Raw genomic sequence first — 10,465 nt, 5'->3', positions numbered from 1 at the left:
GCAACCCGACGGAGGAGCTCGTCCGGCAGCGGGCAGAGGAGCGGTCGCGGGGAGCGCAGCGGCAGCGCGGCTCCGGCGCCAGACGGGGCGGGAGGCTCCGGCGGGCAGCAGCGGAGGGCTGCGCGCTCCCCCGAGGGCGGTGGCCCTGCCGTAGCCCACCGGCCGGAGGAAGAGGAGGAGGAGGAGGAAAGGCGTGGGCTCCGGCGGGCTCGCTCCGGTATGGCCCTGGCGGACAGCGCCCGCGGGCTGCCCAACGGCGGCGGCGTGTCGCCCGCGGCGGGGAGCGGGGCGCCGGGCAGCGGGGCGGCCGCAGCGGCGACGGGCGGCTGGTCGTCCTTCCCGGAGATCGTGGAGCTGAACGTGGGCGGGCAGGTGTACGTGACGCGGCGCTGCACCGTGGTCTCGGTGCGCGACTCGCTGCTCTGGCGCATGTTCTCGCAGCAGCAGCCCAGCGAGCTGCCCCGGGACAGCAAGGGCCGCTTCTTCCTCGACCGCGACGGCTTCCTCTTCCGCTACATCCTGGACTACCTGCGGGACCTGCAGCTGGTGCTGCCCGAGCACTTCCCCGAGCGCAGCCGCCTCCAGCGGGAGGCAGAGTACTTCCAGCTGCCCGACCTGGCTCGGCGCCTGGCGCAGACTCGGGCGGCCGCCGCCCGCCCCGCCGTCTTGCACCGCGACGGCTCCGTCTGCGCCGAGGAGCCGCCGCCGCCGCTGCTCGGATACCTGGAGGCCGAGCCGCTGGAAGGAGGCGGCGGGGCCGTGGCGTCCGCCCCGTCGCCCACCGCCAGCCGCAGCCCCTCGGGCGGGCCGCTGCTCACGCCCTCGCAGTCGCTGGACGGGGCGGGCGGGCGGCGCTCGGGCTACATCACCATCGGCTACCGGGGCTCCTACACCATCGGGCGGGAGGCGCAGGCTGATGCCAAATTCCGGCGGGTGGCCCGCATCACTGTCTGCGGCAAGACGGCCCTGGCCAAAGAGGTCTTCGGGGAGACCTTGAACGAGAGCCGCGATCCCGACCGCCCTCCCGAGCGCTACACTGCCCGGTACTACCTCAAGTTCAACTTCCTCGAGCAAGCCTTCGACCGACTCTCCGAGGCCGGCTTCCGCATGGCAGCCTGCTCCTCCACTGGCACCTGCGCCTTCGCCCCCGAGCAGGGCGGTCCCGCCGATGACAAGATCTGGACCAGCTACACCGAGTATGTTTTCTGCCGGGACTGAGCATCCGCCCAGCCCGTGGCGTGGAGACAAGACAGCCGGCTCTGCACACCCTCGCACCTGCGGTCCCCTCGCATCCCGAAGGAAAGAGGATGTGAAGCGGGGCTGTGTCTCCCTGTGCTTTTCTCACCCCGGTGTCTGCCTCCACGCACAAGGCGGGCCAGCCCCGGCGCAGCCCCCACCCCTCTTGCAGCACCTCCTGATGGCCCCGGGGGCAGGAGGTGACTGTGTTGTGCCTCGGCTGTCGTGTCCCTGCTTGGCCACCACGTCCTGATCAGCCACCGTATCCCGGTTCCCACTTTCACCCTCCCTCCTACATCTCCCAGTAGCTGTGTTGGTAGCAAGGAAGGAGAGGAATATTGGGAGTAGACAAATGCCGGTCCCACAAAAGCATGCATGTGTACCCAGTCTTTGTCCCTCTACCCACACAGAGCTGAGGTATAGCTCTGTCAGGGTGGGGCATTTTAAAAATCATAGAGTTAGGGGCTGAGAAACTTTAAAGTTGCTTTGAGCAACTTCTGTTGAAGATGGCATGACAGATGTCTGTCTTTTTCCATCCTAGTACCCTTATGAGGGAGTTTGCCTTGGTGGGCAGACCCCAGATAGTCCGTTTTTAACTCCTCCCTCTCCCACCCATCAGAGTGATGCCTGTCTGTGAAGGACTGTCACATAGAAGGGAAGCCTGACTGCGAGGGGTTTGCACTGGCTCATCCTTTATCTGTTAAGATGAGCAATTTTGCAGGAGGCATGCATGTGGCCCTTCACAACTGGTTGCTCCCATCTCCCCTCTTTGCTCCCCATGTCTCTGAACTCCTCTGTCTGAGCTGTTAAACTGGACCAGGGCCTGCACAGCGAGCATGTAAGGCTGATATGAAAGGCCAGATTTGCTGGATAACCAACCATTTGAACTATGAAGTGTCCTCAGAGACATGTGTTTATTCCCTTGAGAGGTAAAACAATGACACTTTGAAAAATTAAAGTGTTTGTGAGTTGTAACTTCCATGGGTGGTCTGAAGTCCTTATAATTCTATTGAGGTTACTGTCTATAATATGGACAGAAATCTCAATGCATATTTCCTTAAACACCCTCAGAACGATGAGAGTGAGGTGATGCCAGGCTTGCCTGAGTGCAGGTAAGGGCCTGGGTCCTGTGAAGCTGAAATCATGTACATTGCATTAGTGCAGGCGTACATTATAAATGTCATCAAGAGCACCTTTGTTACTTTTTGTCATGTTAGTGCTGTAAAACTCTGAAGCCAACAGATGACAAAAATCACATTTTAAAGAACCATTTCCTTAGTTTTCATAGCAGTATTATCTGGGCACTGACGCTGCTAAGAGTTGTGTACCTCTTCCTAGACAAACTTAGTGCTTCTTAGAAAGGATTGAGCCCTGTCCTTAGAAAAACAAGAATGATGCCAACTTTCTTCAGGGGAAAATACCTCTTCTGAGCTGTATTTTGTTACTGCTGAATAACAGTCCCAGAGGAGGCAGTCAGAGTCCGCTTTGGAACAGATGATCTGAGCTGCAGGTTTTACAATAGGGAGGATTGAGCATTTCTTTCTAATAAATCCATGAAGTCTGGAGTATAAAAGCACTTCTCTTTAAAAACCTAAACTTGATTTAAGAATGTGTATAGCCTGACCATCACAGAAAAATATCCTAAATATATCTGAAGTGTTGAAGAATTTAGCAGTACATGTTAAAGGCTTGAAGTTATGTTTTTAAAACTCTTGAACAGTAGTTCTAGCTCTAACTAGTTCTAGTTCTAATTCCAAATTTAGAAATACTGCTAGCAACTGTATTCTAACCAAAGAATTTCACAGTACGTTTTTTTTTTTAAAAAAAAACCAAACCTAATTCCTTTGGAAACAGCTATAGCTACATTTCTGTCCAGTTTCAGTGATCAGTCTGTTCGCTTGGTCTTTCATTAAGTGCATGCACAGCTACATGAAACTGAAAATAGTTTGCATCACTGTGGCTTCTTTTTTTTAAATATTAGCAAGGTTGTTTATCAACGTGATGAAGTTGAAGATGTGCATATGAAAGCACTGGATATTGTCCATTTGTAGATTGTTGTATTATGGAGTATTTTTAAAAGGATAGAAATGTAACCCTGCCAAATTAGATGAGCAATAAGATACAGTGAGAGGCCAATACACCTGAGGATGGAATGAAGTCTGTTTGTCCTATGCCTTACTCTGAGATGACTTCTTTGTGCTTAACTTTTGTCACGAGTGAAAAGACATTGATCACAGCTACTAGGTCCTGACAGTGCCCTTCTCAAGAGTAATGACTGTCTTTTTCTAGTTTCTGTTAAGTAACTCTGAAGTACGTTTTTTAAGATTTTGTATAAAATCGGTTTTCAGTAAGTGTTCAAATTTGCTCTAGCTAGCTTTCTTTTTTTAAGAATCTGGTTGCTTACTAAATTCATCTTAAGAGCTATGAATAGGGGCAGTTTTAAATTGACCTTGTGATTTAGTGTACATATTTATACAGTATATAAACATTTTACACAAATCATTTAGTTTTTTAATCATTTTAGTGCAGCAGGATTTCATAATGTATCTAGCTGAACATTTTCACATTATGTTATGTACATAACATGGTAATGTTTTATTGGTTTCTTATACCTGTTTCTATGGAAAAACTGAATATGAGTATCATCAGCTTGTAGAACTGAAATTGATGACATATTTGCTTGAATGTGAATCTTCCAGGTGGCTGAATGCATCTCTAAAACAAGGGTTGCCTGTCTTTTGATTAATGGTTGCCTGTCCCTTTCCTGGCAGACAACCCAGTAATTCTCATTTTTTACATACAAATAGATGTAATATAAACAGGATTTTTTTTTTTTTAGTCTTTGTGCTAAAACCTTTTACGTGTTATTAGTGTTAAGAAATGGGCCTTTAATTTACTGAAAACTCATTATCAGTATCGTCAGCAGGCTTAAAATGATGGTACCATAAATATAATAGTCATTTGATGCTTTGCCACAGAAGATGATATTTTTCTGGACCATTACTTAGGAATGGCAGTAAACTTTTTAAAAGGAAAAACGCTCAAGGCAAAGTCAATGAGTTTTGCTGGTCTGTTCTACTGAGAGCTCGAAGAATGGATAAACACAATGACTCTGCTGACTTGTTGACATGTAAACATACAAAAATATAAAGGCACAATACTGGAGTCCTGTGTACATTTTGTAGCTGTTGCTGTTCACAGTTCATGTACTTATGGATGAATGCAGTAGCATTTACAAGTGCTATTAAGAACCCACATGGGCAGTTTTTCTTTTAATTTGAAGTTAAGGTATAGGTTTTTTCAGTGATGCATATCATGAAGGGTGATTTTGCATATGTTTGATAGGATGTTTATATTTTTATACATGTAGATAATGAGCCACTTATTCATTCTTATTTTCACATGTATAGCATTGAAAATAAAGATCCTCCTAGGAAAAAGTTACATACCAAATTAAATTTTTGTTCTTTAAATATTAACTCAGTTGTGTGGTTTATGCTGTCCTTTTTATTCTCTGTGCAGATGTTGTTAGCTTTGCTCTCCCAAAGTATCATAACTTCAGCAAAGACACCAAGCTAATGTGTAAAGCAGGAACACAAAGAAAATTACGTATACAGAGACCTCTAGTAACACCCATGGCAAGAGAAACAGTAATGTGTTATACTCAGACTGCATAATTTTCTTTTAAGCATCATAGAGAATTTTTGTAGTACTGGTCAGTCAGTCCTCAGGAAGAAATAGTGATTGAACAGCTTAATTTGAATAGCACTGAGTAACTGTTGAAGTCAAATGTTGATGATTTTATGAAGCCAGAGAATAATAACGTGGGATAAAGTGCTCATTTAATGACAGAGACATTAATATCTAAGGTAATACATGATCTGAGAGAGTTGCATCTAGAAATTTTTTATTAGCTACCCTGTGATATCTAGCAATCTCTTCTAAACCTGTGGTCAGCTTCATAGAAAATTAGGAGTGACTTGTTAGTATAATCCACATGTGAAGTGCCTGTACATTTAATAGTTCTTTCATGGTTTTACTACAGAGAACCCAGCTGAAGGAAGTTTAATCAACTGTTTAACTTGACAGCTTGATAGTATTTGAATGTTTTCTTATCATACAATTATATAAGAAAGGAAGTTATTCTGTGAACAACAACATTTTGAGTCTGCCTGTCTGAAGGCTTAGGTCTCATTTTCTTTGTACTACCCCTTCTGCTCATCCCTGCCAATTTTATTCAATTTCTACTTGGAAAAGGAGGCACATTCCTTGACAGAGCCATCTTCTGCTAGGCTGAAGGTTCTGGCTGAATTTTGGCTTTGTCCCTCCATGAACAACAGATTTTCTTCCTTTCATTTACCCAGCCATCAGTATTCATAGAACTTGTAAGAACGTAACAGCTGTGAGGTTTTTCTGTTCTTTTGATTGTATTTACCCATCAACTCAGAAGGTGAGGGGGCAGATGTCCACCCAAATGGGCAATGCAAGTACCATGAGCCTTATTCCAGTAGGAAACAAGTCTAACAGAATACCGTGATTTATACCTGGCACTGTCTATATAGTCTGAGTGAACTAAACCCCTACAGAATGAGAAGGCAGGTGGTCACTCTTACTTTTGCACTCTTCCTTTGCCAGTCAGTCAAACTAATGGGTACGCTAGAATGTCTTAAAAATACTTACAGACTTCTAATCTCTGCAGTATTTCCAAGGGTGAATCAAAGTGTGCAGGAAGGTATTTTGCAAAGACTTGATTTTCCTCATGGCAGGGTTGTTTTTTGTTGTTCTTTTTTTATTGTAGGAAATCTACAGTATAGCTTTCGATGACATATTAGTACTAATGTGTTATTTATTTATAAAGTATTTAGTTTTATGAAACTGAATGCTAATTTTGTTTTTCATTAAAATGAACGGCATGTGTTTTTCCCCTGCTGCTAAACAAAACTCGTATGTATGACTGCTGAAATAGTAATGCCACCATTGCAAATAGTCTGTTGGAAATACGCAGCACAACTGCTGTGACAGTCAAAACCATAGGTGGTCAAATTATCACATTTCTTCCCCATTCTAGTCTCCACTGTGCTTAAACTGGAATAAAATTAAACTCTGTTACACGTTTCTTGCTCTGCAAGTTTTTGAGCACACGCTATGGAGAATTTGATACTTCTGTCAAAGTTGTTGGCAGTTCAGAGTCAGGGATTTCAAGCTGGTCTATTTCCTTGTGAGGAAATAAAAGCTAGGAAATATTCTTGCACGAAGTGGAAGCAGCTTCAAGCAGTTTGGGAAAAATTCTTGGTATCACAAGAAATCAAAGATATTTTTCTATATAATCCAAGTAATATACTCACACATTTATGCCCATCTTTCAAACCCAACCTGCCCTGGAAAGCTAAAGCCCTTGATGACATTTGCTTGTTGTAGGTTTTATTTCATATCATCTGGATGAAAAAAATTTTTTGTTTTTCTCCTTCATAAAAGCTCAGTGTTTAGCAGCTGGGAAATGACAATGTTAGCAGTACACCTTGCTTCAGGTTAACATTTTATCATCCTTTTTATTTCAACATAATGCAAAAGATAGGGAAGTTCACATGGGAGCATATGGGAATGATAGAATCATGGAATCACTAGGATTAGAATGCTTAGCTCCATGTAGCCTCTGGCTTGCCTTTTGCAACTTAACAATTTTCCCAACCTAGAATTTACATAAATGTAGATTCATTGAATTTCAGCCAAAGAAGTTGAGACCAGAATATCTAGATTGTGATGACAAAAATAGGTCCATTGATAAAGACCATGTGATCTATGTTTTTAATTTGTAATTTCAAGGTAAAGACAAAACCTTGGTTAATTTATTAAGGAACAGGCTGTTATTAAAAAAGAATAAAGGATGTCCTCCAGTCGTCTCCCATATTCTTGAGGAGGGAATGCAGTGCTGGTGTGTTGAGAACAACCTATCTTTTTGATTTCAGAGATAACTGAAATAACCTGCAATGTTGCCATCTCAATTTTGTCTGTTTTTCTGGTCTTGGCTGATTTAAGGTCACACCCACCCTTAATAAGTGGTCCTTTAGAAAAGCATATATTCATAACTATGCAGCTTTCCATAGATTTGGATGTAGTTCGGTTTTGACTCATATATTCCAAATAGCTTAGTGACAATCTCTGTCCTCATATTACAGGAAAGCCTATGATTATTAGAAGCCTGAAGTTCTGGAGTTAAAAGTTTTTTCCCTTAAAAGGGCAGAGACTGTACCAAGAATGACTTTTTTTTTAATTTTTTTTTTTTTTGGTAAAAGATACAAATGATGCACTTTCCCCCAAATTTATAGTCTTGTACAAACACTCCTTATTTCCCCCACTTTGTAAAATTCACTCCCACATCTTCCCATGGCTGGCCACTCAAGGCACGAATATTTCTGAAAGCAGCAAGCACCAGGTGATCTTGCAGTGATTCCTGACGGTTCCATGGCAATCTCTTCCTGCTGTGGTCCGTTGTGCAGTCAGAACCAAGTCGGGTGGGCAGCTGAGTCCCAGGCCCCAGGATTAGCCACTGGCCCTGACCACAGCTGCCCCCTGTTCCTGGCTTCCCTCCTGGCCATGACCAAGGTAGCGCAGTAGTCCCTGAGCCAGCAGGGTCCTGCTGCTGGTGCCTTGTCTGAATAAAGGGTCAGCATTTGTATTCTGGTGTGCTCCGTGCAGCCCAACAGCCACGAGCTGGCACTTCTTCTCCACTAGACTTCTGACCCACTTATTTCCAGGGTTTGCTTTTGCAGTCTGCACTTTATCTGCCACCTCAAGGTGTGGTTGGAATATGGGAAAGATTCAGCTGTTTACAGTAGTCTGTTTAATAGTTTATCTGCCATGGCGCTAAAGGGACAATAGGGACAACTCCCTTAAAAAGGGTTCTACAGTTCTTTAAAATTTTCTGGTCTAAATAATCTATGAAAAGTGCTGCACAAACTATAATAACACTGGGCAAAAGCACCTTTTCTGTTTAAGGTGAGAATCATAACTTTATCAGTTTTGCTGGAGCATGTTTTTCCTTTTGGACTCATTTGTATCATGCTGGAGGCCTGAAGAGCACTCACCTGCAGGTAACTGGGCCAAACAGTCCAATTTCTTTAGAAAATGTTAGATTAAGGGTGTATGTATGCAAATGCACCAGTGCTTCTTTTTCTAGAAGAGAAGTTTCAGCTTGACAATTATCAGATTGGATGTTTTCCAACACATCACCTCCTAGGGTTTGAGGACAGAAGGAAATGTGCAGATCGTATGGTCTGTTCAACATAGCAAACACTGTAAGGCTTCCCCTAACAGAGTCTTTAAATCAGGCAGTGAAATTTCTTGGACTGTCATCTAACTTCATGGATGACACTGCTTGTGCAAAAGAAATCACAGGTTAATGGACAGGTTGTGGATGCCACCAGCTTTGGCCTTCACCCAGAAGGGTCTGCATTGTGTTCTTCATCAGCAGCATGAGGCTGTAGCGAGTGTTCCACAGGAGGGTATGTACAGACGTAGGTTCATGATCAAGACCTGGGGATGAACTGTCCTGTCATTTCCTTCCATTCCCTGCCACTTGTTCCTGTAACCAGTTTTGTGTTGGCACTGCTGATGTGGCCATGGAGTGGACCAGTTCAGGGGCCCTGGTGTAGATGGAAACCTTAAAACAAGCAAACAGGAAAAGGCAGGCCTACTTCCAGCTGGATCAGCTCCCAGAACGGGCTCACAGCATAATGGAATTATCAGGGGAAGGAGCCTGATATCTAAACAGAATGAGCCTCTGTGGTCTGTCAGTAAGGCATGTTTTTTACTCCTTTAGTCATCTCCTGTCTCTTCGCTAAATCCTCTTCAATTTATCAATGTCTTTACAACTTCTGATTTCAAATACTTCTCATTCTAATAAGGAAATTCACCAAAAAAAAGTAACATTGTCCTGTACTCTGGGTTTTTCCATTCATTTCTTCAAGGTTTGAATTAGCAGGCTCAGGGGTTTAAGTGTCACTGGAGTTTATGTTCAGTAAACAACGACTGGGAACACCTGTATTCTGCCTCCAGAATTCTGTCCCAATTATCAGTCAAAATGCGTGGGAGTGCGTAAGATGTTTTCTTATTAAACATTATGCCACTGTTTGACTTCTAACAACTAAAGAACAAATCCTAGTAAAAGTGGATCTATTTTCTATACATCAGCGTTTGATGGACATCACTGTGATACGAATGTTCAGTATCATTTTCACTAGTTATTACATTGGATAGGTAGTTTTCAACCACATGAATGGATGGCTAAGCATTGATTGTCAGGTTGGCAGGCCTAAAGTTCCTAAATTACCCAATTTTCTTTTAACCATAGTCTGAAAAATCCATGTTTTTTTCCAGTCCTTTGGAGCTTCCCCAGGGATCTGAGATCTTTGAGAAGGCTGCATTAGTAATTACACAGGCTTGTAAACATACAAGATTTAGTTTGTTTTGGCCAGACTTGATTGAAAAAAAAAAAACTTGTTCATTTTTTTTGATTAGTTTTGGAAGGGAAATTGATTATTATTCCTAATAGACCTGAAGAGTAAAATGTTTATACTTCTCCTGAACTAACAAGCCTACAAATTCCATCTAGTAAAGAATCTGTACAATTTTTCACAGTGTTCCAAATAAAATTAAATAATTTAATTTGTAATCATGCTGACTGCTACTTTCTTTGTGTTCTTTTTTCTTACCTTATTAAATTTATACAATGCAGTTAGTACAGTATTTGGAATTTGTAACTTTGATTTATACAGATTGGTGTAGCCTTCTCTTTCAGTTTTAGACTTTATATCTATGACTTTTTAATAGCAGCTATCTGCATCCTGTCCCAGGATGTACTGGATAACAGTAACTCCTGTTGATCTCAACAAAATGCGCTGTCACTACAGGATGTTAATGAGAACTTAGACAAAAACAGTATTCTCTTTTTTACTTTCAGGACTTTACATTTGCAGTTATTTGCTGAACCTGTAACCTAGGATTTAGAAATACGGTATTTTTAAAGGTGTCTTAATATGCAGCTAGCATGAGTTTATACCATCATGTTACTTTGTGTTTTGACTGTTTAATCTCTTACTATCTCTTGTGGTGTATGTACAAAGAATACCTAGATGGATACCAGAGGAGTATTTTCTAAGATTTTTCCTAGCACTCTTTTAACACATTTAAAAGTTGCTACTTCTTTAAATACTGTTATTCCTAAACTCCA

The 10,465-nt window shown here is 43.0% G+C and overlaps 1 protein-coding gene across 1 annotated transcript; it reads left to right on the top strand.

Moving 5' to 3' along the window:
- KCTD12 (potassium channel tetramerization domain containing 12) lies at positions 1–6,347 on the top strand. The gene has a single exon (XM_066176301.1). The coding sequence runs from the start codon at positions 220–222 to the stop codon at positions 1,216–1,218; it is 999 nt and encodes a 332-aa protein (XP_066032398.1). The 5' UTR covers positions 1–219; the 3' UTR covers positions 1,219–6,347.
- Positions 6,348–10,465: the final 4,118 nt, after the last annotated feature.

This window comes from Chamaea fasciata, unplaced genomic scaffold (genome assembly GCF_029207755.1).
Source record: "Chamaea fasciata isolate MVZ Bird 193981 ecotype frontalis unplaced genomic scaffold, bChaFas1.0.hap1 SCAF_2, whole genome shotgun sequence".
Classification (NCBI taxonomy): Eukaryota; Metazoa; Chordata; class Aves; order Passeriformes; family Sylviidae; genus Chamaea; species Chamaea fasciata.
Note: the sequence above shows the minus strand (reverse complement) of the source record. Positions and strands in the feature narration are given on the sequence as shown.

Excerpts from the sequence above, each read along its gene's own strand:
- KCTD12 (XM_066176301.1), top strand. The coding sequence starts at position 220 with ATGGCCCTGGCGGACAGCGCCCGCGGGCTGCCCAACGGCGGCGGCGTG.